This window comes from Lepisosteus platostomus, chromosome 7 (genome assembly GCF_059453375.1).
Source record: "Lepisosteus platostomus isolate fLepPlt1 chromosome 7, fLepPlt1.hap1, whole genome shotgun sequence".
NCBI lineage: Eukaryota > Metazoa > Chordata > Actinopteri > Semionotiformes > Lepisosteidae > Lepisosteus > Lepisosteus platostomus.
In genome coordinates, this window is record NC_142617.1 from 5,874,778 (window position 1) to 5,899,010 (window position 24,233).

General features: G+C 45.3%; 2 protein-coding genes across 4 annotated transcripts in view; one reads left to right on the forward strand and one right to left on the reverse strand.

Moving 5' to 3' along the window:
• Positions 1-125: 125 nt before the first annotated feature.
• abhd10b (abhydrolase domain containing 10, depalmitoylase b) lies at positions 126-6,174 on the reverse strand. 2 transcript variants are annotated; one of them, XM_088638861.1, is made up of 6 exons: positions 6,017-6,161; positions 4,487-4,532; positions 3,486-3,669; positions 2,634-2,745; positions 1,197-1,334; positions 126-908 (listed from the first exon to the last, which is right to left on the reverse strand). In XM_088638861.1, the coding sequence occupies exons 1-6, from the start codon at positions 6,056-6,058 to the stop codon at positions 567-569; spliced, it is 864 nt and encodes a 287-aa protein (XP_088494987.1). In that variant the 5' UTR covers positions 6,059-6,161; the 3' UTR covers positions 126-566. The 2 variants fall into 2 exon arrangements, with proteins under 2 accessions (XP_088494987.1, XP_088494986.1); XM_088638860.1 differs by lacking the exon at positions 4,487-4,532 and having other exon boundaries at positions 6,017-6,174.
• A 134-nt stretch (positions 6,175-6,308) lies between these two features.
• Positions 6,309-24,233, forward strand: part of spata13 (spermatogenesis associated 13) — a 42,240-nt gene continuing 24,315 nt past the window's right edge. The window contains exons 1-2 of one of the 2 annotated variants that reach the window (XM_088638840.1): positions 6,309-8,415; positions 11,073-11,108. In XM_088638840.1, the coding sequence (XP_088494966.1) occupies positions 8,404-8,415; positions 11,073-11,108 (48 nt within the window). In that variant the 5' untranslated portion in view covers positions 6,309-8,403. Of the gene's footprint in view, positions 8,416-11,072; positions 11,109-19,862; positions 20,016-24,233 lie in introns of those variants that run through there. The other variant, XM_088638843.1, reaches the window with a different exon arrangement.

Genomic DNA, 24,233 nt, shown 5'->3' on the forward strand with positions numbered 1-24,233 from the left:
ATACAAAAGTAAAAACCCATGGAAGCACAAAGTAGTGCAAGATGAAAACTTAAATGCAAAGATTCCAGTGCCCTTTTTTTCTGAGGAATCGATTCACACCACAGAGCAGGACAAAAGCAGAAGAGTAAAATGTTACTGGCTTCATACCATGTTTATTTAAATGCACCCACAGACGTTACGGCACATTCTTTTGAAACGAAGTCATACAAACAGGCACAAGCATAGAATATAGGTATAGGTTCTGTTATTTCTGTAAGAAAAACAGTAGGGAAAAACTGTTCCAGCAGGATGTAAGGATGAGGACTGTCATTTAAACGAAAAGAGCAGCATTCCAGGTGCAAACTACTGTGGTTGCAAACATTGTCCGATAAAGGTGACTGTAAAAAAGACAGCACAAGTAAAAAACAAAATTAAGGCTTAGAGGAGAGGAAGGTACACTGTTTTTTTTCCGCTAGTTTGTTCACTTTGGTGTTCTCCTTCGATTGCATATCAAAAAAGGACTGCCCTCGCGGCGCCCTTTGGGGGGAGCCGGGAGATTTCGGGGATCAGACCAGACCCCCCCGACCTCACACCAGCGTGGTGAGCTTGTCGATGAGGTCGTCGAGGGTGTAGGTCAGCAGCTTGATGTCCTCCTTCTCCGACATGCGGTGCAGCCCGTGCTTGCGCAGGATGAGGTCCACGTCCGTGCTGAGCACGCGGTCGGCCACCTGCAGGGAGGTGTGCCAGCTCACGTCGGGGTCCTGCATGCCGTGGATGAGCCGCACGGGGCAGGTGACGGGGATGGGGCTCTGCAGCACGCAGTGGTGCTCCGCCTCCCGGATGAGGTCCAGGCTGATGCTGTAGAACCCCTCCTCGTTGTGCTTGGTGGGGAACTTCCACACTCCCTTGTCTTCGATCTCTTTCCTCGCCTAAAAAAAAAAACAAAAAAAAAAGCGCCGTGAGGGACTCGACGCGGAGCAGACCCAGGAGCTCGGGTCCGAGCGCGACGCAACGCGCCATGCAGGAGGCGTGTCGGGCCAGGGCTCCCCCGCCGAGCGGCGCGGGCCGGGCCGGGTTCATTCGGGATCTCCGACTCTCTGCGCCGGCGCCTTCCTCTGCGGGACATCGCTGCGCTGGGCGGAGGCCGGCCCCGCGAGGTTCCTCTCTCCCTGGGCTAAGGAAAAGCCGGAGCGCAAAGGAAAAGGGCTCTCGCTTGCCTCTAGAGGAAGGGCCTTGAAGGCCGTGACGAAGTGATCGGCGGCGGTCGCGATGCCCATGAGCGCGGCCGTCTTCTCCGGCCGGGCGATGGCGGCCAGGAGCATCAGCCAGCCGCCCATGCTGGATCCCACCAAGACCTGCAGGACAGGGAGAGAGAGAGACAGAGAGTGGGAGGGGAGGGCCCCAATCACAAGACCTGTAGGACAGGGACAGGGACAGGGACAGGGACAGGGACAGGGACAGGGACAGGGACAGGGACAGGGACAGGGACAGGGACAGGGACAGGGACAGGGACAGAGAGTGGGGGGGGGGAGCCCCAATCACAAGACCTGTAGGACAGGGACAGGGACAGGGACAGAGACAGAGACAGAGAGTGGGGGGGGAGAGCCCCAATCACAAGACCTGTAGGACAGGGACAGGGACAGGGACAGAGACAGAGAGTGGGGGGGGAGAGCCCCAATCACAAGACCTGCAGGACAGAGAGAGACAGGTTCCCACACCTGCCAGAGTCACAACGGGTCCCAATCCTACTGGGAGAGGGAGGAGGGAACTCCGTTGATCTGGCAGCCCAGTATGTGATCTCCTGTCACAGCCTGAGGAACAGTGAGTCCGTCTCCCAATAATGCTCCAGCCGCCTACAGTATGTCAATATTTTATAATATGTCTTTGTTGTAAATGTCTGTAATATGTCTGTAGATTTTATTTTACTTCTATTTTTTGTTTTGTTTATTATTTTTATTTGCTTTGGCAACACTGACTGTACCCATCGGTCATGCTAATAAAGCACCTTGAATTGAACTGAATTGACAGAGGCGGGGGAGGGGGAGCCCCGATCACACTCCCAGCACTGCCCCCCGCTCCCCGGAGAGGTCTGGGGGTGACTGCTAGCTCAATCCGGGACGGCTCCTTCAGTACGGGCCCATTGTGGCTGGGCTCTGCTCCACGCCCACTCGCCTCTGAACATTCAATTCAATTCAACAAGCTCTACTGGCATGGCCGAGGAATTACAGCGCTGCAACAGCATATGCAATTGACACAACATAGACAGACATTTACTATACAAACACATCATAGGACATTTACATACAACGTCCAACACATAGAACATTACCTAGAGATGGGCTTAATGTTTTCCAGGCTGGGACAGGAGATCACACACTGTATTATAATTACGGAACAAGCAAAGGTTTATTCCATGGTGAAAAGAAAAGAGACGCAATGTTTCGGCTGTGGAGCCTTTTTTATCTTGTGGAACCTGAACTCTTTTCTCTGCTTGTTCCTTCTGTAGCCTACGCACACGCTGATGCAGCTACCTACTTAAACTTTTCTAAATCTTACCGTCTGCTCCTCAGGCTGGGACGGGAGACCACCTACCGTCTCCTCTCCCGGGAGGACTGGGAGCTGCTCTGAACAGACTGACCGGAGGCAAGACTGACCTGGGGGCCTTCCGTGAGCTCATCCAGCACCGCCAGCACATCCTTCTTCCAGGTGCCTATCCTGCCCTCTTCAAACACGCCTTCCGATTCCCCACAACCTGTGTAGTCAAACCTGAGAGAAAGCCCCAGGGGGGGGTACATATCACAGGCTGGCCTTCTGACCCTACGTCATTGCGGAATCGGCACTGGTACATGTTATTAAACGATCGCGCTCCCCTGCTATGAGCAATGGTGCTGTTTTTCTGAGGTATCATCAATTATCATTGTTATAATGGGTTAGCTTCTCCAGATCGGGAGCCATATTTATTACAACATCCAGCTTAAGATATCTCATTTCAGTGCGTCAGGTTTACTGCAGCCTTCGTTTGAAACGGCCTGACCCCTTGCCATAATTACAGACAGCCAATCCGGTCCATGGTTTACACATGACCCTAAACACGGCGGGGTGTTAACTGCTTCATTAAAACATGAGCCAGACTTGTGTGGAAGCCTCAGTTTTCTCTGTTCTTGGTGTTCCTCATTTTCTTTTTTTGCTTGCCACCTGTAGAAGCGATGTTTTTCTTTTAGCAATCATTACACCATTACATCAAACACTGCACTGTCAATGCATTACCTATTTGAAACAGAGGGCAAAGTTTAAGCACTGCAATACATTATTTCAAAGGTTACCTTCACCGGTGCCCGGGAGAAGGGAGCTGGGAGGTGCAACTTTCAGTACATGAGAAGGACATTCATACGCATATCTGAACAGGCTGTGTTATTGTTAAACTGGAAAACAAACAAAAACTGCTGTTGCTCCAGTAACAAATCCAGGATCATAAGACCCCACTCTGGAGTTCTAAAATGAATCACCTCAAATACGAATGGCCTAGCGACTTGCAGAAGTCTTCCAAGGCCACTGCTTTCTGTCCATTCATGGTGGAGGCAAACCCTGGCAGATACACCACCCCTGGACTCTTGCCTTTCACTTTCTGGTAGGCCAGCTTCGGGAGGTCGGGGCGACTTAAATACTGCACTGAGGACTTGTGCCTAACACCTTCAAGGAGAAAAACAACAACAACAACAAAACTGATGAGCTCTTAAAAGGGAAACTTGAGTTGAACAAGTAATCACTTTTGCTTTGATCCTAAGCCTTAAATTTGACACAAGTGTTTTTTTTATCCCCTAGATGATAATGAAATATCTTCTCCTTTGGGTCGGTTTATTCAATTCAGTTCAAAATACTTTATCACAGGTCAGACACGCACCAGCACAGGATGAGAAACGGAAATCAAGCACTGATAATTACGATACTCCCCCAAACCAAAAGGCTTTCTTCGTGCGTGTAATGTAGGCATAGTTATTTACAGGAACTGTCTCACATAAGGGTTTAATTTCACCATAGTTAAACACCGACACCTGAACTGGAATGTTAGTGCTTTGCTGCAGATGTCACATTCCAGTAAGGTAAAAATCTCATTTTCACAACCTAAAAGGCCACAAAACAGGAAAAACCAGAGGTGGTTAAATGAACAAAGAATCTATTGCATGATTCCTACTGGTTTTCACTCGTGAGACGTTTCAATACATGTACAAAATTAGAAAGGATCCTATGAAGTATTATAAAGTATCACTAAGGTCAAAATGAATCTATGGTGGGGAAGGATGTACAGTATAAGCTGAGTGAAAGAGAGCAGCTGATTGTGGGAAACAGAGGCACACAGTATAGCCAGGTTCTGAACCCCCAGGCGCAAGGTAACTAGGCTCTGGGTGGGCTGGCACCATGTGAAAACCATCCCCTGGCTTTTCTGTGGATGCTCTAGTTTCAGCTGCCCGTGGGGCTTCATACCAAGAGGCAAATCTCTGTACTGTACCTGCCGCAAACTCAGCCACCTCCCGGCCTTCCCCACGTTTCCCATCCTGCGCAATAATAAACAGACGCACACTCAATCTTCAGACACGGCTAACATCACACGCGCCGTCTCGGCTCTTGCGATCAGGGTCGGCCTGCGGCGCGCGGAAGACTGCACTTCTGCTGCCAAATCTCGCCTTAAACACGTTAATGCCACAGGAAGGTCTATCAAATGAACTTGGCTTCACTGACATGCAATACATATACTTCTCCAAATATTTCATCCAGAGAAGGACAAGATCTTCTGTTCGAGCGAACCCGGGACAGTTTCTTTAAAGCTGAAGGCCACCAGGCCACACTTCACCGCGTCAAACCACTGCAAACGCGACACCCCACACGCCAGGACAGAGCCTTTTACCTTCGCTGTAGTGTACAAGTCTTCCACACGTGTCAGTCCTGTCTCACGCTTACAGCCCACCTTGGTCCTGAGACCTCCTCTTAAGACACTCCAGAAGGACACCCATAACCAAGGGGATATTTTAAATTAAACTGTTTTGTTTTTTTTTTCATTGCAAGTATGCAGACAGATACACAGAAATATAATGTCATTTTTTATGACTTTTCTTAGGTAACCGGAAAACCCTCAGTTATAAACCGTACCGAACTTCCTGAGTCCAGCACCAGCGTGAAGTGTTGAGAAACACGGGTTCCTGTGCAGTTTACTGAAAGATTAGTCATCTTCAGTATGAGCATGGCAATGGTGTCTGTAGTCCCCTGCTGAATTTATCATAAAAGACGTGACAACGACATCGAACCCGGCGCTGTCCGATTTTCGGCCTTTATTGTTGTCTCCATGTTCTAAACTGTAACTATTTTGCCGAGGCATTAAAACGTTGTTCCCTTTCCGACGGTAGGCGATAATAAGGAGATTTCCGACGTACAGCAGAGCAGTCACACTGAACATAACCGAACGAAAACAAACATCGCGTTTCTTCCCCCGCAGCACGGAGCGCTGAGCCAACGGCCCGGGTCTTTACAGGACCATCCCCTTTAAAACCTTCAACCAGCGAGACTCGCACCTTCCTCAAAAACCGTCACCGGCAACGCGAATCGTTATCGGTCAGCTTCCACGCTTCCGATAGACGTCCTCCCTATCGGATCATGTTTTTTTCCCGACTGCATATGAAATGACGAGGTGATGTAGAACAGCGTTTTCAATGCACAGCTAACCGTGTTTGGTGTTACATCTCCAATTAAGCCGCCCAGACTAGGACAATCTAAAGCAGGAACAGACAAGGCGCATTTATTATTGTTTTTGCCGGATACACGCTGCGTTTTTACACATTTTATTACAAAGAAACGTTAATCTGGTCTGTTGGAAAACCGCTTTAGGGAGGAAAAAGTCGCTCCCTGGCCTTCTGGAGCTGCCTGGGCGCCTAACACTCCCCCTGCGATCTCTCCCTTCCTCCTCCCGACAGCGACGGATACTTTCCACCCCCCGTGTTTCAGCAACGCGAGCTGCGTGGCCGCTAGCAAGGGCCAGAGTACTGACCGCCTGCATAGCTGGACGAGGGCGCCGTCCCGCCGCCGCCATGGCCTCCGGTCCGCAGGAGTCTTCTGCAGCACCTCCCCAGCGCCACGGCCGCCATGCTGGATCGCAATTCCCGGCCCAAACACCGCGAGAGGGAAGAGCCGCGCGGAGCGAGCGAGCGAGAGCCAGGCGCGCGGACCTGAAAGTGAGAAGGGAAGGCGCGTGAGGCACGAGGGCAGCCCAGCAGCTGGTGAGCAGACTGGTCCCCTTCGCCTCGGGTACAAGACCGCTTATCTAAGAAATGGGCTTTTCAGTTCATATCTGCCGCCACCCGACATGTTTTAGTACTTTGTTGTTGAGGAGGAGGGAGGGGGTTTGTGTCATGCGCTCGTCCTGGCTGCAGGTATAGGGTCACAAATTCAGTCTTTGACTCAAGTTGTAGTTGAAGAAGTTGAGTTGGGGAGCTGCGTCAGCATGCGTAGGCTGCAAAGGATCAGATAAAGGTTTATTCAAAGCTGAAAAGGAAAAAAGGGACACAGGATTTCGACTGTGGAGCCTTCTTCGTCTGAAAAGAAGAGACGTCGTGTCTCTTTTCTTTTCAGCATGGGATAAACCTTAACCTTTTCCTCTTCGCGCTTAGGTTGTTCCACTGGAACAGAAAGGAACCCACTAAGTAAATACGATGGATCTAGTTGGAAAAGCTATTGTAGGGTTTGGGAGCTTCAGATTTTCCGTTGTCTGTTCAGGTACTGCAAGGTTTGCTTTTAAAATATCCCGGAACCGTTTTACAAAATCTCATCTGAAACCATGCATCTTTTTTTTTAAATGGAAAACGAGGTTATTACGGTTTTAATTCGGGACAATCGGCAACCAAATCCTCAGTTTTATTTGCATAATCTGTGCACGTGTTAATTCGCATTCCTGGAGTCACATGTGAACCAAACGTACTTTATTCAAAGTGCTACACGTTTCCAGTTTAAGCAGTTCAGGGCATTTTTGGAATGAAAAGATATACAGGAAATCTCCACAGGGAGGTTGTTTTAGAAGGACAGGCTCTTTCTTCTGATACTGGCTTCAGTTATGGGGTTGTAGCTTCTCTCTGCCTCTGTTAATATAATTGGCCTGAACTCTATATTGCGGCTAAAATGACAGGAAATAGAAAACATACGTAGCCGGGATCAAAATGAGAAATTATTGGAATGCGACTGTTTGAAAGCTAAAACAATATTTAAATCTAATTGTCATCATAAGTTTTTTTTTTTAGATTGATCAGGAAATTAACTAAAATTATTAGAACGACTGCTTCTGTTACGCTTTTAAGTCGCTTTCTTATAACGTGGGATGGAAAATTACGCAGTAATCGGGAATGGAGTCATCCAGAGAAGACACCGTGTTTGGCTTTTTTATCATCAAACGGGAAATTATTGTTAATAGCAGCGTTGAGGAAGTTCGATAGGTGCGAATCCTAGCCAGAAATAATTTGGGGATCGGCGAGATAACTGCAGACGTTGAATCACACGTCTTTTGGCGTTTAAATGTTGAATAATTATATTGTGACCTTTTTTTATTATTATTAAGGAGTTGTGCGCTGCTCAGTAGATGCGACCACCTTTGTGCTCTCTTTGAGAGGAGGATGAGGGAGGGAGGGGAATTGTTCCCATCTCCAGTGCCGTTACTGTCCATCAGGTCAAACGTGTGCAAAACCCAGCAGTTAGCCTGCCCGTGTTATTGGAGGGACGATGTGAGCGAGTTTGCACATGGACGAAGTGCTCGCTTGATGCTTATTTTCAGATGAGAGAGATTTCCGCAAATCTGTGAAATGCCCGAAGTGCCAGACCTCGCCTTTTCGTTCCCGGCTGTTTGCAGTTCAACTCAAGTATGTAACTCCGCCTCACGGCGGGTTCAGGGCGCTGTTTTGGACCGAGGGGAACCTGTGCACAGGCACACATCTCATTTCTGAGAAGCGTGCATTTCTTGCTTAAGTGGACAGTTATACGTTTTGGGTTTTTTTTTCCCTCTCTCTTGATTTCTGTATTTCTAGTTTCCCCTCTTGATGGTGTTCAGTCGCCTGCCTGCGATACTGCGAGTTTTGTTCCGTGTGCGGCTGCACCGACCGGTTGGGAGGGTGGGGGGAGGTGAGGAGGAGACGATACTGTATTTCAAGTTTTCATCTTCGCCCTGAACCGTGGCGGCCCCGAGCAAATCTCTGCTCTCCAGTATGAGACGGCGCCGTGGAGACGGGTCTTCAGCCGCGGTTCCGAGAGCCCGGAGAGTCGATGCGATTCATGGATGAAGAAGGAGGAAGAGGCGATGCGTTTTTCAAACTCGGTCACCGTTCCCTGCGCGATCTGAGCCGACGGAAGGATTTTTTCTTTCAGCCTAAATCACAATTTTAAAAAAAGCTCCTCATGATGAAAAAGGTAAGTTACTTCGAGAGCGCCCGATGGAAGTGCCTGCACTCCTGCTTGGGGGACGGATGTACTAAATCTGTTTTGTTTTTTTCCTGTTTCTGAAAGTTGTCGCAGGCTGCGTATTATCATCTAAAGTTCATGATAAAGTTACGCTGACATTAACAATCAGGAGCGTAACTTCGCGTCTGAATTGGGGAAACCTGCTCTAAGGCACAAGGCGTGTTTGGAAAATGGATAGCAAGTGTCTTTTCATTTTCGCGATTCATATTTAAGGCTTTGTCGCCGGCCGCTGAGTTTAGCCGGTTGCCATGGCTACTGCGGGGTGATTGAGGGGCCATCCGGCAGAGATGGGGGTTGAACTAATCTTGAGTGCTGGGCAGGGGGGGGTCAAACTATTCTGTGGCCGCTTGCACAAAAGCACTTCCCGGGCGCCATCCAGGAGACCCCCAGAATCAACTGTCATGCTTCTATCATAGTAGACCTCGACTGCTGCTAATTTGATACTCATTATAAACTTAATTCTCTTTGTGCTCCCCCCTAACGTATAGGCGAATAATCTAATTGCGAGATGCATTCGGACAGCGGTGTTATCCTACGTTTTATAAGAAAGGTTTATGCCGGAGTTTTGGTTCGGTTATTTCATTTAAGAAACGTGAAAGACGTTCAGCCACTACGCTGCCTACAGCTCCCCGGCTGCACCAACGCGACTCGTTAACTTTCAGAAGGGCTACCCCACCATCCTAACGGGGGGCAAAGGATTTGCTGAAGCTCAACTTTCTTCAGCTTTGACTTTAAATTAATTCGGTTTTAATTAAATTGCTTTGGACTGACGTTTCCCTGTTTGGCAACCGCTTTTGGGAGCATGTCCCCTCAATTAATGAGTCTGTCCCCTTCAGTTGCTGAATGGTAATACCATAAAACGGCTCAGCTATTGATAGTTTAATAGCTCGCCAGCGGTTTTTAAAATGTCTGAGTGCGGGAGTGAGATTTCGTGGCGGAAAAATCTAGTGTTTGGCAGACACGCCGTTATTTTTAATTATGCGATTAAAAAAAAACAGCCAAAAGGAGAGGGGTGGCCTAACTGTTCAGTGGCTAAGCCTAGGCTCCAGTAGTATTATGCACTCGACGAAAATAACTTTTATAAGTGGGTCAGTGCCATCAGAGGTTACAAGCTACTTTGTCTGAAATTCATTTATTTGGGTCATAAAACAAGCCCCCTGTATAGCCCCTGGTGTTTGAACTGCACTCAGAAATGGGCTCACTGGATAAATGTCATTTAGGCCGGAATAAAACAATCCATATCTGCTTTTCAGGCTGTCAGGCTTTCAGCTAGCTGTGCCTTTTCAGGAACTGGAAGAGCTCTGCACTCTCAAATTATCATCTTCTCCCAGCTAATAACACATGGGAGCTATTCATAGTCCAAAACCTTACTCCAGGAATATGTCTAATAAAATGAAAATGCACTGGCACGTTCAAAAATGGGATTGTGTGCATTTGTGGAATGAAGTTCCATCCTTGTACCTTGATGATCTGGTGTCCAGCCCTTGCTGCCGAACCCCAGACCCTCCTAGAAACTACATGCCACTCTCCAGTATCGATGAGAAGGAAGTCTGGCAAACCTGTCTCGTGCTCAAGAGGTGATTTCCTGGTTGGATGGATCCGCTTTGTGCTCCGCTGTTGTTCTTAAGGAGCTCATCAATGAGAGCAGTAAGAGAGTGCAGGTCTTTGTCTTACCTTCTTAGGTCAGTGCTGACAAGCTGATAATATCAGCTGCCAGTTTCTGTCTCTCACAGACGCTTCATTCTTGTCATCTTCAACAATAGAGTGTTCTGTTTCACAGCCTGAGCAGTAAACCATTCAGGTTGTGCGACATGCAAGCCCCCTTCTTTGGTTCTGGAAATGTTGCGTTCTTTTTGGTTTTAGTGCAGGGATTGTCCCCGACAAATGTCTTATCTGCACTCATAAGGTGGAACATCACATGTCACTCAGATAAACTCAAGCTCTCTTCTATCTGATGTTTAAAGGTGTGCCGATTTTTTTTCAGGTATTAATTACGAGCTGGCCAGCCTTTAGGAGGGGTTTACAGTGGACATACTGGCTTGTGCTGGGGGGGGGGGTGCACCCCAATACTTTTTGAGATCCCCACTTATTTGTGTTGTAGGAAAATAAGCCATCCTTCAGTTTAACCCCAAGAAATAAAACTTGCAAGGAGAAACCCTCCTTAGCACCAACACCAAGAAGTAAGAAAATGTCTTTGGTCGTCACCCCCCATGTGAAACCAGAAAACATTCATTCTCCCAGTACCAAACGCGACAGAGTGACCCACCAGTTTGCCTCCTGGTAACCCCCACTATAAGTTTTCTTTGAGATCTCTGCCACAACTGCTAAAACACTTCTCAAGCCAGGCACTAAGCTTCTCAAATATACTGGGCATGTTAAGAAATATTCTATACCTTGAATAATACTCGCATGCAAAAGTAAGAAACATGGAGCAAAACATTATTTTATGGTTATCATAACTTGTCACATTTCCAAACAAAACTGATGTTGTGCAAATAATGTTTTTAATGCTCCACAAGATGTGTGTGATTTCAAATGTCACTCTTAATTAAAATGCATGTGCTAGCTTTAATAAGTAATAATAAAAATCTCTTTTGTTTTTCCAGAGGTTCTCCTTGAAATACATCAGCACTCCAAATCTTGTGAGTATCAAGAATGTCTTCATTATTCTTTGTTATTTTTTGATTTAACTTAATATGATTTCTTAAGTGATTGAATCAGTGCAGTTTTAATTTGTTTGTTAATGAAAGTCAGTCCAGTTAGGGGAGAATTATTTCGCTTTACCAGGATTAATTTATATCTGCACTTGTGAACAGTTTTGTTCTGCACCTACTTATTACTTTAAACCTATTTATACTTTGTATATGTTCCTCTATGATCATTACTTAATACCAATGTGTACCTACAATATGTACCAATGTAATTAATACCTACTTAAACTATATATGTATACCTAGTAAATTACTTAACACCAACCTATACTGTATGATGTAATGTATTCATATGTTATGTACCTAATTAAGTATTCTGGTGCAGAATAATGAGCCCAGTGTTGTCAGGTGTGATAAAATCTGCAGAGATGGATCCAGTGATGTTTGGCCAAAAAACATTATTCATGCCAGGCTTTTAAGGGAGGAAAAAAACAAGCAGGATATTTATAAAGAAATGTACTTATATATCCTTAAACAAAACATGCTGTGCTGATTGAGCTAATTTTTAACACATCTTCAATTCAGAATCTGAAGCACAGGCTGACTAAATATTAGTGTAAAAAACTCAACAGGCTAATGACAGTGAAACTGATATGTTTACACTGTGTGAGCAATCCATTATGAATGCAGTGAAGAGAGCTGCTCTTGAAGTAAGCTTAAATAATATACACACTAGCTGCATGTTGTAACATAAAGGTATGTTACAGTTAACTGAACAGCTGCAAATATTTGTTGAAAGCAAAAGCAAACAGTGCTTGTCCAAGGATGAAATGTTTTGAGTGCTGATTTGGCTGGGGCATAGTGCAATACTGTTCTAGGTCCTATAGACTGTGAAGAAAATATCAATTCAAATGATCCATTTGTTTGAAGCTGGAGCAAAGCTTCTCAACTTATGAAGAGAGGCTGATGTATATTGGAATTACAGTGCTTTGCAAAACCAGGTCAGTGTGCAACAGAGTGCCCTAGGCTAGCAGTTGGTAACCCTCAATTCATGTGCCAGCTCTGGCACGTGAATTATTTTTCTAGGTACAGCAAGCCATTCTCTATCCCTCTGGAGTTAGAGATTCCAAATACCGCATACTTTGTATGTGCTATTTAGTGCTTGTATGGTATGCCTTTGGGTTGTGAGTGCAATGAATCCACAATTCTGTCCACTGGAGCTCACTGCCAGCCCACTGGAGTTCAGTGGGTGTGAGCCTGGTCAGTTCCTGGATGGGAGACCTCCTGGGAAAGCTAAGATTGCTGCTGGAAGAGGTGTTGGTGGGACCAGTAGGGGGCGCTCACCCTGCGGTCTGTGTGGGTCCTAATGCCCCAGTATAGTGATGAAGGGCACTTTTTACGCCAACATAAAACCAAGGTCCTGACTCTCTGTGGTCATTAAAACTTCCCACTGGCAGCTGGTGTGTGGTGAGTGTAACACGTGCTACACACTGGTGGTGGAGGGGAGTCCCCAGTGCCTCTTTGAGTGGAGTGTCCAGAAAACCTGTCCTATATAAGTAAAGGAGATCAGCAATACGAAAAGGATGAAGTGTCTGGCAAGTGTCCATTTTTGTTTCAGGGCCCCTACTAGATGTAGCTTCTGTGACTTGCACATTAATCCCAAGAGCGATGTTTCATACCCACAGTCGATTTCATTGCTTAATAATGCTTGCATTAGCACAAAAGCTGCAATCAAAATGTAAAAAAAAAAAATGGAACATTACAAATGGGACCAGAAGCACTGCTGCAGGACTCTGGCCTTGTGCTCCAATCATCCTTTGTCATTCCAAGCATGCATGGGGCTTGACAGAATACACACCGTAGCCCCCGCACTCCCTAATTCCTTCCCAGGCGATTAATATAACTTTATTGCTCTTCAGGAGCGCAGCAGGTTTTTTCTGTCCTGCAGCCTTGCCAGACTGCCTGAAATTCTGCACAGGCTCCTCTCAGACTTGTAAAAGCTGCTAATCTGATTAGCGCTGCCGCAGGCCTGGTCTGAGCAGCAGTGGGAGATGGGGCCGTGCTGCGCGGGCACTGGGGCGGCTGTTGGACAGCAGGTGGGCGCAGCTCCCTAAGAGGGGCTGTCTGGAAGGGGGCAGTGCAGCCTCGCGCCGTAGAGAGCGAGAGAGCTCGGCTCCGTGCTCTGTGGAGGGGCCCCTGCTGGGCCCGGGCGCGACAGCATGATGCGGGTGTCATTTAACGTATCGACGGAAAAGTTGACCTTCACCTTGGCAACGCGACCCCCGGTCTCCTGGACGGTGAGTAGCTCGCGGCTCGCTCGCTCGCTCCGAGCCTCGCGTTGCGGCGCTGCGATTGCAGCTTTTCTGAGTGGCTTTGCAACTAGACGGCACAGGGGCATACACTGTTCAAACCCCCTGTGACACGGAAGACTACACATTGTGCCTTTTCAGGGTTACCTGCGTGATTAAAGTACTTTCTGAAGGATAGTGATTGAACTCTTAAAAGTTTTTTTATTTCCTAACGTACCCAGTCATCTTTGTACCTTCTGAAGCAATCTAAAACACCATGAAACGAATGTACAGGCCTCTCCGTCCTCTTTAATTAATTAATTTAGTGTCAGGTGAACATGGCCTCATAGACTAGAGTTGAATTATTTTTTTTAAACGCAAGCAATGCTTACCAGGAAATGTGTTCCACACTTTAAAAAACGGGGAAAAAAACTTTGTCCTTTCGTCAGTATTTAATGTTTTGGTTCCTTCAGCACTTTCCTTTTTAGCGCGTTAACAGGCTTGCAAGCTTCGATGAATTATTATTTGTGTTCAAAAGAATGAATTAAAAGTGCCTTTCGGGGAGACGGACAACCAAGGGACTTCAGTCCAGCTCTTGACCTTATTTTAAAAAAAAACTAGGAAACATTTAAAATTAAATATATAGCTTTAAGCCAGTCAGCAGGTGCAGTGATGTAGTGATTTCAGGTCTGGAAACAGTAGCAAGCTTCTTGAGCTCCTGTGTAAGAACATAGGGATGGTTGCAGACAAGGGGGCCATTCGCCATCTCTAGGCTGTTTAGTAGGAGCGGCCGATGAATCCAACAGTCTCATCCAGCCGTTTCTCGAGAGAAGCCGGGGTAGCCATAAACCGCACGTCTGGGCAACTGGTGCAGTGCCTCCTGGTCTCAGTCTTCAGTGCACTTCCATGTGGGTTGGTCCCACTGCCCTCCTTGGTTCACGTTTGACTGTTTGAATGGAGCGACTTTTAAAGTCATTCACTTGGGCCTCGCCATCTGCTGCCTCCATATGGCTGTGTGTTCTGTTGCTTTACCCTACCTCGGAGGGGTTAAATCTTCTTAAATCCCTTCTCTCGTGCTTCTAGACACTTGCTCACACCTGAAGAAGGCCCCACGGCAGCAGGGAAGAAACCTATTACTTGTTCCTTTGCAGCCTACGCATGCTGACGCAGCTGCCCACCTGAACTACTTGCTCTAGGTGTCTTTAATGTGCCCAGTTGTCATGCAGACCACAAGGAGAGAAAGAGAGGAGGATGGAGGAGAATAGGGTTCTCTTTCAGGCCAATGCAGTGGGCCCGGCTGTCTTGCGTCAGATATAACTGCAGATGGGACAACTGTGAGCTTTTGCAGCTAGTTGAGGTCACAGGCACTCCAGAAAAGGGGAAAGTGCGCAAATTGTTTCAAGCTTTTACACAGCCCATTTTCCATTCAAAAAGTGGTTATCGTTTTGTATGGACATATCAGTTTTCTCAGCAAATGTCAGTCTGCCTGGTTTAACTGCTGTCCTCAGTTTTCCATGACCGATCACTAGCCTTACCGTCACAGTTTTATTCACTGTAATTTAAATCACGGGGTATATACCTCATTATCACTTCTCGGTCTCTGCTCATATTGAACTGCTTCAGGGATTAAAGATTTGATCCCTCATTAGCCCCTGACATTCTCTGTCTTTGCTGATCATCGCAAGCTATGCGCTCAAGGGTGGAAGAGGGGAAAAAAAGCACTTAATCGCTCCGATGTGGCTTGGAATCCAGTGTTGGCCAGAACGTTTTTCATGGCGTTGAATATAGATGGATCCAAAACACTGAAATCAAAATTCCCCACACTCTCTGTCTTGTTTGCATACGTCACATTTCTGTATATCCCTAACTGAATTTCTGAGATTCTGAACAGCCAACGTGGAGACGCGATCTTGTTCCTCTCGCACACAGCTGCCTCCACTCCAGAAGTGACCGGGCTGCCTGCCACCAGCTGCTGCCTAAAACAAACCATTGAACCTGAAAGAGAGTCGTGAGGAGACCAGGCATCAGTCAGGATGCACACGTGGAAGAAGTTTGAGTAGGGAGCTGCGTCAGCACGTGTAGGCTGCAAAGGAACGAGAAAAGGTTTATTCCCTGCTGAAAAGAAAAAGACAACGTTTTGACATGCGAAGCCTTCTTCAGGCGTTATGCATAGGTGTAGCGTGCACACGTAATAGGAGAGAGGAGCAGCCTCTTCTGGAGACCTGCGCAGCGCTGGCGGACAGCAGGGGTGGGGTATGGTGTGGGGGGCTGTCATTTTGCATTCCATGTTGTGCGGATCGGGATGGGAACAGCAGCCACCCATTCCAGGGGGGTCTCTGGGAAATGGGTTTACAGGGATCGGTTGAGGGTGGGCCACACAGAATGGGCTAGCTAGACCATTGTTATGATGCACTGGTTCAAGTGAAACTATCCCACTAATGCAAGAGAAAGGCAGCCGTTTCACCCTGCAGCTCACAACTGACAACTTACTGAAGCTCAGCAGGTGTGAGCCTGGTCAGTAGCTGGATGGGAGACCTCCTGGGAAAAGCTAAGGTTGCTGCTGGAAGAGGTGTTAGTGGGGCCAGTAGGGGGCGCTCACCCTGCGGTCTGTGTGGATCCTAATGCCCCAGTATATTGATGGGGGCACTATATTGTAAAATGGGCTCCGTCCTTGGGATGAAGTGTAAAACCGAAGTCCTGGCTCTCTGTGGTTATTAAAAATCCCAGGGAGTTTCTTGGAAAGAGTAGGGGTGTTACCCCGGCGTTCCTGGCCAAATTTCCTATTGGTCTTTACCAGTCATGGCCTCCTAATAATCCCCATCTCTGAACTGGCTTCATCACTCTCTTCTCCTCCCCACTGAGAGCTGGTGTGTGGTGAGCGTTCTGGCGCACTATGGCTGCCGTCGCATTATCCAGGTGGGGCTGCACACTGGTGGTGGTGAAGGGGATCTCCATTACCTCTAAAGCGCTTTGAGTGTCCAGAAAGGACTATATAAGTGTAAGGAATTATTATTATTAGTAGTAGTGGTGGTATGAATGGAGTCTCACCTTTTCAGGATAGTGGTGGTGAGCTTGCTTGTGGGGTCTACAACTGTTTCTTCCTCCCTCAATAAATGATTCACACATTTCTACCTGACAGGCATGTCAATTTATTTATACAAACGCATCACCCTTAGAACGTGTCACCGTGGGGTACAGTAGGGAAAAACACTACTAGCACCACAACAATCCACAGCACTTTATGGTGAAACACCCATCTTCCTCATTGTCACCAGTGAGTACTGACACCCCATTGTTTTTGCAGATAAATATTTTGCATTCCAAGCAATTATGGAAATGTAAAAGAAGTATTTCCTCAGAGCTCTTCAGTCTGTGGCCTTTGTGTTTCAGTGAAAAAGAAATGAACTGTCCCCTTTGTGCTGCGGTTCAGTGTTTTGCTTGAGTGAGCTGTACTGAAACAATAGGTTCCCTTCCAAGATTTCTTTCTTCACTCAGCTCTTAAAAGGCTGCTTATAAATTACAGGTGCCGGGTTCCCAGGGGAGAGACAGAGCTGGCCCTTTAGGGCAGCCTCTCTCCTGGTACTCAGTCATGAGTGGGGGGAAAAAATTTGGAGGGAGGGGGGCAGCTCAGTAACATCAGCACACTTGTGATGGGGGAACTTCAAAAGGCTTCCTCTATTGTAATGATGCATAATGTTTAGATAGTATCTTGACTTCCGGCTTCTTCAGTAACCTGTAATGGGACGTGAGACACGAGATTGGGAAATGAGCGTGTGTGAGTGGGAGACTGCTCCACAGGCTTTCCTCCTGCCTGTTGAGTCAAAATGAAGCTGGGTAATGGGTTCTGGGCAAGAACGGGTCTAATCCCAGGCCTCCAGGAATGAATGCCTTCAAAGGAGGTTCAACTGTTGGTGGGGAAAGAGTTGCTGTGGTCCAATGGAAGAGCTGTTTGTGTTCCTCGGTAAAGTAAAGACAACTCTGGTTTCTATACATTTTTTTCAGTCTCTCATACAAGCTGGCATGCCGAAGGTCGTTATTTCCGTAGCTTCTAATTGAGTAGCGTCGAGCCTCTGTCATTAAGCGAGGGCTGTGCCCCAGCGCTTCAGGCTTTAGTACCATGACATCAGTGACGATCCTTTCAGACACACAGCCCCACAGTGAACTTGGCCAGGCGCTGAGGTCATCAGTGCACTTTTCTCATGTGTTTGGGAGTCGGAAAGTTAATCCTCCTCCCTGTATGTCTATGTATGCTGGTTCTTCTCTTTTTCATGACACTGCATACCTAAGTAAATTAGTATTGCACATGAAATCCACCAGCTGTTTGAGCCCTTGAGCACTGGAGTGGCACCAGGTGCCTGCTGTTACCCAAAACACCAAATCAGGCTCTGGACAACCTAAACAATGTTCACCCTAATTCCTACCAATGCTTATGCTTTCTTGCACAATTTTAGGAATTGCTATTGAAGTTCAATAAAACAGTCATCTCATTGCAAATAACCTCTTCAAACCCTTCTAGTCTGGTTTCAGACAATTACACAGCACAGAAACTGCCCTTGTTAAAGTTACTATCTTCTTGCGGCTGCTGGTGCCGATTCTCTAACACTTCTTCTTCTCCTCGACCTCAGTGCTGTTTTTGCCACTGTTAAACATGACCTTCTCCTCTAGCTGTGTTTGGAATGTCTGACGTTGCGCTAAAATGAATCAATTCTTGCCTTACTGATCAATGACTCTTCTTCTCTCTTGGGGTTTCGGTTCTGAAGTTGGGTTCATTAAGTCTGGTGTTCCTCAGTTCCTCGGGTTCAGTACTGGGCCACTGCTACTCCGCATTTACATGTTCAGCTGGTCGGATATTAACATCACATGGTCTGAATGACCACGTCTGTGCTGACGATTCTCAGATCTACGTCCATTCTAAACCTGACACTAGGCAGCTATTTCTTGGTAGCTATAAATTCATATTATTTAATATAAAGTGTAAAAAAAAATATTATGATTTAAATGATAAATTATTGCGTGATCATAGATGTTTAAATATAGTATTAGATTCTGCTTGGACCTGCATGCAACTTGTATGACAAACTGATTATGGGGATTCAGGATTTGAGGAAAAATTAAAAATTCAATTCCACGTTTCTTGACTTTCTGGTGTTTCTGGGCATCTGTGACTTCTTTGCTGTTTTCAAGTATTGCTGTCAATTGCCTTCTTGTCTCTCCTTCAGCTAGCCAGTAGGTGGCAGTCATGCTACAAGAGACTAAAGATGTAAGCTTCAAAATGATAATTCTCCTTAGTTGTTGCAGCAAATTGCCTCGCTTGTAAAGTGATGGAATTGAATACTCCAAAATTTCCTGCCAATAAATTTTATTTGTAAATAATTTTATGACTTATTGGAGGTAGAGTCACAAGTTAAGTTAATACACATAATTATGTTGTATCTTATGTTTGTCTATTATACAAGGACCAACGTTTGGGGCTATGGCTTCTTTTAAGAGAAAGCAGTGTCTATAGATTATTGGAATAAATATTGATTAGTTTCACCTCATTGGAGTGAGTCCTTAAGAAACTTCAAATTCTGTTAAGACAGCAGTTCTATACCTATAAGCCCCCATCACGGTGAAACTCATAGTGGCTGCTAACATTATATAGAAGCAGAAAGATGAATGAGATGTATAGAAAGTTGAGTCTTGTAACTCAATTGAATACATTTCTGGGCCATTCTCAGCCAAGCAGCCTTAAGGGGGGGCCGAAAGCTAGACTCCAAAAAACATGCTGCTAAAAACGTTCACCTTCCACCTGCCTTGAAAACCCAGGAGAACATGGGGATTGTAGGATTGGCAGAGACAAACTTTCTTTCCATCAATAGCCCGATAGTCAGGTTTTCTGCCCCCTGCTGCTACAGGTGTGAACGCAGGCTTTCAGGTAATACGGAGGTCCCCACCCCTGGTCCTGCAGTGTCGGGTTCCCAGCATGAATGGGGATCGTTATTGGTTTGATTGGACCGGTTTAGCAGCTCCTGCCAGGTCTCCAGGAGCTGCTGCTTTTAAAAGACCCGGAGCGGCTGCAGACACACTGGCTCCCCAAGCCCCGGACAGGGGGGACCTGCTGGCTTGACTCTGACACGTGACAGCGGGATTGTGAGGGAGAGATGCCCGTGTTCTGTCGTCTGGCCGTTGAGTCGTACAGAAGCCCAGGCCAGCCTGCTGAACTGCCCGGTGGGAGGTTAATTAAACAGGAGAGCTGTAAGGGTCAGCTGAGAGCCTGGGGAAGGGGGATAACCCTTCGTCGTGGTCTGATACCCCCCTCCCCACCCCCCCCCCCCCCCCGACTTTTTAATCGTCATAGGTCTCTGAAGCAATCCAGCACGTTCTTTAAAACCAACTCATTTTGTAGTATTAATCAAACTGGATTAAAGGTTCTGCATTGCTCTGCCAACCTTATGGCAGTCACAAAACTGGACTTCAAAGGAAAGCGCTGATCCCCTAGAAGACCGCGTGAGACCTGTGGTATTTCCCTTCCACATTTTGACAGGGGATCTACCGCAACACCACTAGGACATCTAGAGATCTCTGTGATTTCAGCTCTCGATAATTTCGGAGAGTGCGTTACGTGCCGGTGAGGTCCTAATGCTTTTAATGTTGTGATTCGTCTTGTAGCAGGTAGTGAAGTGTTTGGTACTTCAGCGTTGCTCGAAGTGAAAGGAAACAAAGGCCGTCAGTAACTCGTAATTCACTTTGCTAGGTGACATTCACACGGCCTTGTACTGGTGCTCTGGGTTTCCTGTTTGTCAGTTAAACATGCTCTGACATTAATGAGATCTGCTGAGAGCTGTGTGTTCTGTGCCTGCTGTTTGCTCTGCTGTTCCCATGCCTCTCGCTGCTACAGGTTTCCTTGTCAACCTGCCTGCTGCTCCTTGGCCTGAGCTGAGAGGTGCACAAGCTTGCAGGTCTGACCTACTTTCCAAAACGTGAGAATATGAGAGCTAAAAGTAACCTGAGCATTTGTCAGCTGTCTGAAATTACTAACTACCACATTTCAAAGATTGTACTATTTCCATTGTTTGCTTTTCAGTGATAAAATGGGAGGTAATTGAGCATGGACACATTTGTGCACTGCAGGGTTCAAGAGGCGCAAAAACAAGCTTTTCCTGTTTGTTATAGGGGCGAAAGACAGATACTTGTTTTGTGTGTTTGTGCACGTTTTGTTTATTTGTTGAGTGGAGCTTGTTTTCACTTAATTTCACAAAGTAATAGTTGGATTCCTGCCTGAGTTTCATCACAAAATGTTGCCCAAGAGGACAACTGAGGACTGCAATTTTGTAATACAGCCTGTCAACCTCAAATAATGATTTTATAGCTATCTGCTGTTAGCTACAGGTACATGAGAACCTTGACTCACACAGGTCTATCTTGCAGTGTTTCATATTGCAGATGAGTGAAGGTGGTACTTCTTCTGGATGTTTCTTTGTCATAAATGTGTCAAATGTGTACTTTCAGTTGGTTTTCTTTCTTTTCTCTTGCTTCCTTTTTAACTGGGATGCTGTTTTGCTTTGCTAGTCCATTCACTTTGCAGTTTTAGTTAATTCACTTCATTTAATTGAGTTGATGGCAGAAAAGAGACCTGATTCTCCAATCTTGTTTCTCTGTTCTTTGTCCAATTGTTACCGACTCCATGAGTTCCTCAATTGTCCCTCAGGTGTGAAGACTGCTGCTATCACGCCTGTGTTAAAAATACCCCATTCAAGATTAGACTGCTGTAATGCCTTACTTTGTAGAGTATCTAAATACTACAAATATTATTCCTTATGTCAAGAAGTCTTTGGTTAGTGTGCTGGCTTAAACTATTCTGTCTCCACCTGTAAATTCTGTCCTTAAATCCTTAGATTTAAGGTCGTCCATCTATATATATGGCAATGAACATTCAGGTTACCTTAAGGATTTATTGTAGGAGTATAGTCCAACACTTAATCTGAGATTTGCTGATTCAGATCGTCTTATTCTACCTAAGAACAGCTCCACAACGGGTGACAATACCTTCTCGTGCCCCTTATTTATTTGAGACTCTGCAACAGTGAAAGTTTTTTAAATGTATAATCTTGTTTGTTTTCATTTGGTTATTTTGCTGTTTTCTGATCATCTAAAAAAATAAATTATCCTGAAATATTTTGCATGTCCTCACTTCCTTCCAGTAAGTTTGGTTCACTCTTTGCTGGGAGGAAAAACTCCCACAACTGAGTCTTAAAGTAAAAAAAAAAACATTTAAATATGCATTTGCATTGTTCAAAATCACTTTCATACAGACAGAAATCTTCACTGTTTTATTTGCATTCTTTTAGTGAAAAGCAAACCACCAGTGTGCTCTTAAGGAATAAAGAAGCAGAGGAGGTCATAGAAAGGCTATTCGAATGGCTTCCTGAATTGCTCATAGGAAGCTTTAAAACGCCAGCACCTTTTTTTCAATAAAGTAAGTGGTTTTAGGAGCAGACAGTCTTTTCTATGGCTGTATTCAAAGCTTTGTGGCCAACAATCACCACCGAGAAGAATAAAATTAATTGCCACCTCCCTGTCTGGAGAGAACAGAAGTAAGTTATCCCTTTTAACCTGAGCAGATAAATCATTAATTTCGTGCACTGACTTTGTGCATGCACATTTACAGCACTTGATGATACATCTGTTGTTTTAACTTATTTGTTCCTAGTCTACATATTTGGGTAACCTATTTGTAGTATTGGGTGTTCCTTATTAAGTAGTCAGGTCATGCACTGATAAAAGTATGTATGTACAGTATGCAAGTATTCTAGTTTAATATCGGTGACTTCTGTAATGCTACATAATTCAAACTGGTGCATGCATGACTAATGCTAAACAGTGGGAGGCTCCTAGGCAAATATAAAGTGAAGGGGGAACTTTTGCCTTACCTGTACTTCAGGAATGTGTAAATGCTCAGTACAGACTTTTCTTTGAATCACCTCCCTACTGTTTTGGGGAATGTGGAAGGGAAACTGCAGGCTGAGCTTCAGATCAGATAAACACTGAAACTTCTTTGGCAAGTTTCAGTCCATGTTTTCCTGGCCAAATACAGCGTCTCTTGGTTTCTGGTCATCGACACCAGCGTGCCAGTGGATTACACATGAGTGGCTGAAATGTGAACAACAGATTTTTCACTTAAGGAGGTTTGTGTTTTAGGAACATGTGCTATCATTTTTCGGCATCTTGTTAAGCAATAGGTTATCAAATTTCTTCAAGCATGATATTTCTGCTTTGTGAAACAGGTGTCTTAGTCGCAGTGATCAATCACTGGCTTGTCTTTGTAGCGTATTGTAAAATGACTGGTCAACCAGATTCAACTCACCCAACCAATCATTAGCTGCAAAGTCAGTACCCAACAGTAGCTTAGTGTTTGCTAAAGGCTTTAAGGTACCAAACTCTTTGATTTAATTTTGTTTGTTGAACAACATACACTGGGTGCATCGTTCATATAGATTGGATATACAGTAAGCATGTCCTTATGAACTGTTTCTCATTTATTGCATTAACAATGTGAACTATAACGGAAACAAACTCATGCTTGTCTTCATTTTTTCTGCATCAGTAAATCTGATACATATAAGGATATACAATCTGGTCTGTCCTGCAGCATTTGCGGTCTATTTTTTCTGCTGAAGGAAACCTAATGTGTGTGAGGTATCGGAATTATACAAGGAGAAGCAGCAGAGGCGCCATCTCAGTATATTTAGCTGGAAGTAGTAATGAATAAGCACTTTCCACACTTTACTCTGAAGAAATGAGATCTGGATTCCACAGTCTCAGCACAAGTGGGCTCTTAATTTCTGCCCAGCTCATTTCCTCCAGGTTCTTTCATCAAATCAAACCAGAATTTTTTCTGTGTCTTTTAAGATTTGAAATACTCTGCAGTTAAAGGTCAGTGGATATAAGTGGTCGACGTGCATTAAGAGTTTTTGTTCTTTAAAAAGAGAGGTGTTGGAGATTAGTCACCGCTATATCCAAGCCTGGTTATTTCAAAATATGCCCTTGTGTTTTGTTTTCTAGACATTAATGGCAGTAAGCTGTTTAAAATTAATTGGCCACTACTTGAACAGGCTGTACTTTTTTCAGCTCTTGCTGGCTGGGGTATGATGTAATTTGTTTCAACTGTTCTTTCATGTGGAAAAACTCTGCCTTCGTTAATGTTGTACAAATGTGAAGTATCGCCAAAATTCACAGCGATACTCGCAAAGGTCAAGAGTCACAATCTGTTTCCTTACAAGCCTGCCAGTTCTGCAAATACACTAGTAAAAGTCATCTGTAGTTTACTCGGTGTGTGTTATCAAGAAGAATGTTTTTTCTTTTTGATCAGCAGTGGGAACGCATTGAGCATTTTCACTATTCCTGGTCAAATGACCCTCTTTAAATTTGCCTTTAGATAATTCTGTTTTCCAGTTCAAAGCTCCAGAAACCAGACGATTTTGAAACAAGCCAAACTGTCTTTTTTAACATCTCACCCAACTGGTGTTCTGTATGCTTAGCCTCTCAGGCACAACTTGCAGGGCCCTCTGATCAATAATCGTTCGAACTGTGTGGCAGAAGCATTTAGGTCCTGAGGTTTATAATGAATATACTGTACGTGTGATGGCATGATTATTTTTGCCAGTTGTTGAAAGAGACATCCACATACAACAGTCTCTTCAACAGAATGGAAATGTCAGTGCAGAATTGTATAATAATTACAAGAATTATACAAAAACTCCCTATACTCACAGGAAAGTTAACAAGTTTTGCTTAATTGAGATGTGGTGAAGATGCAATGTCCTGAATTACTTTGAAAAAGTGGTAT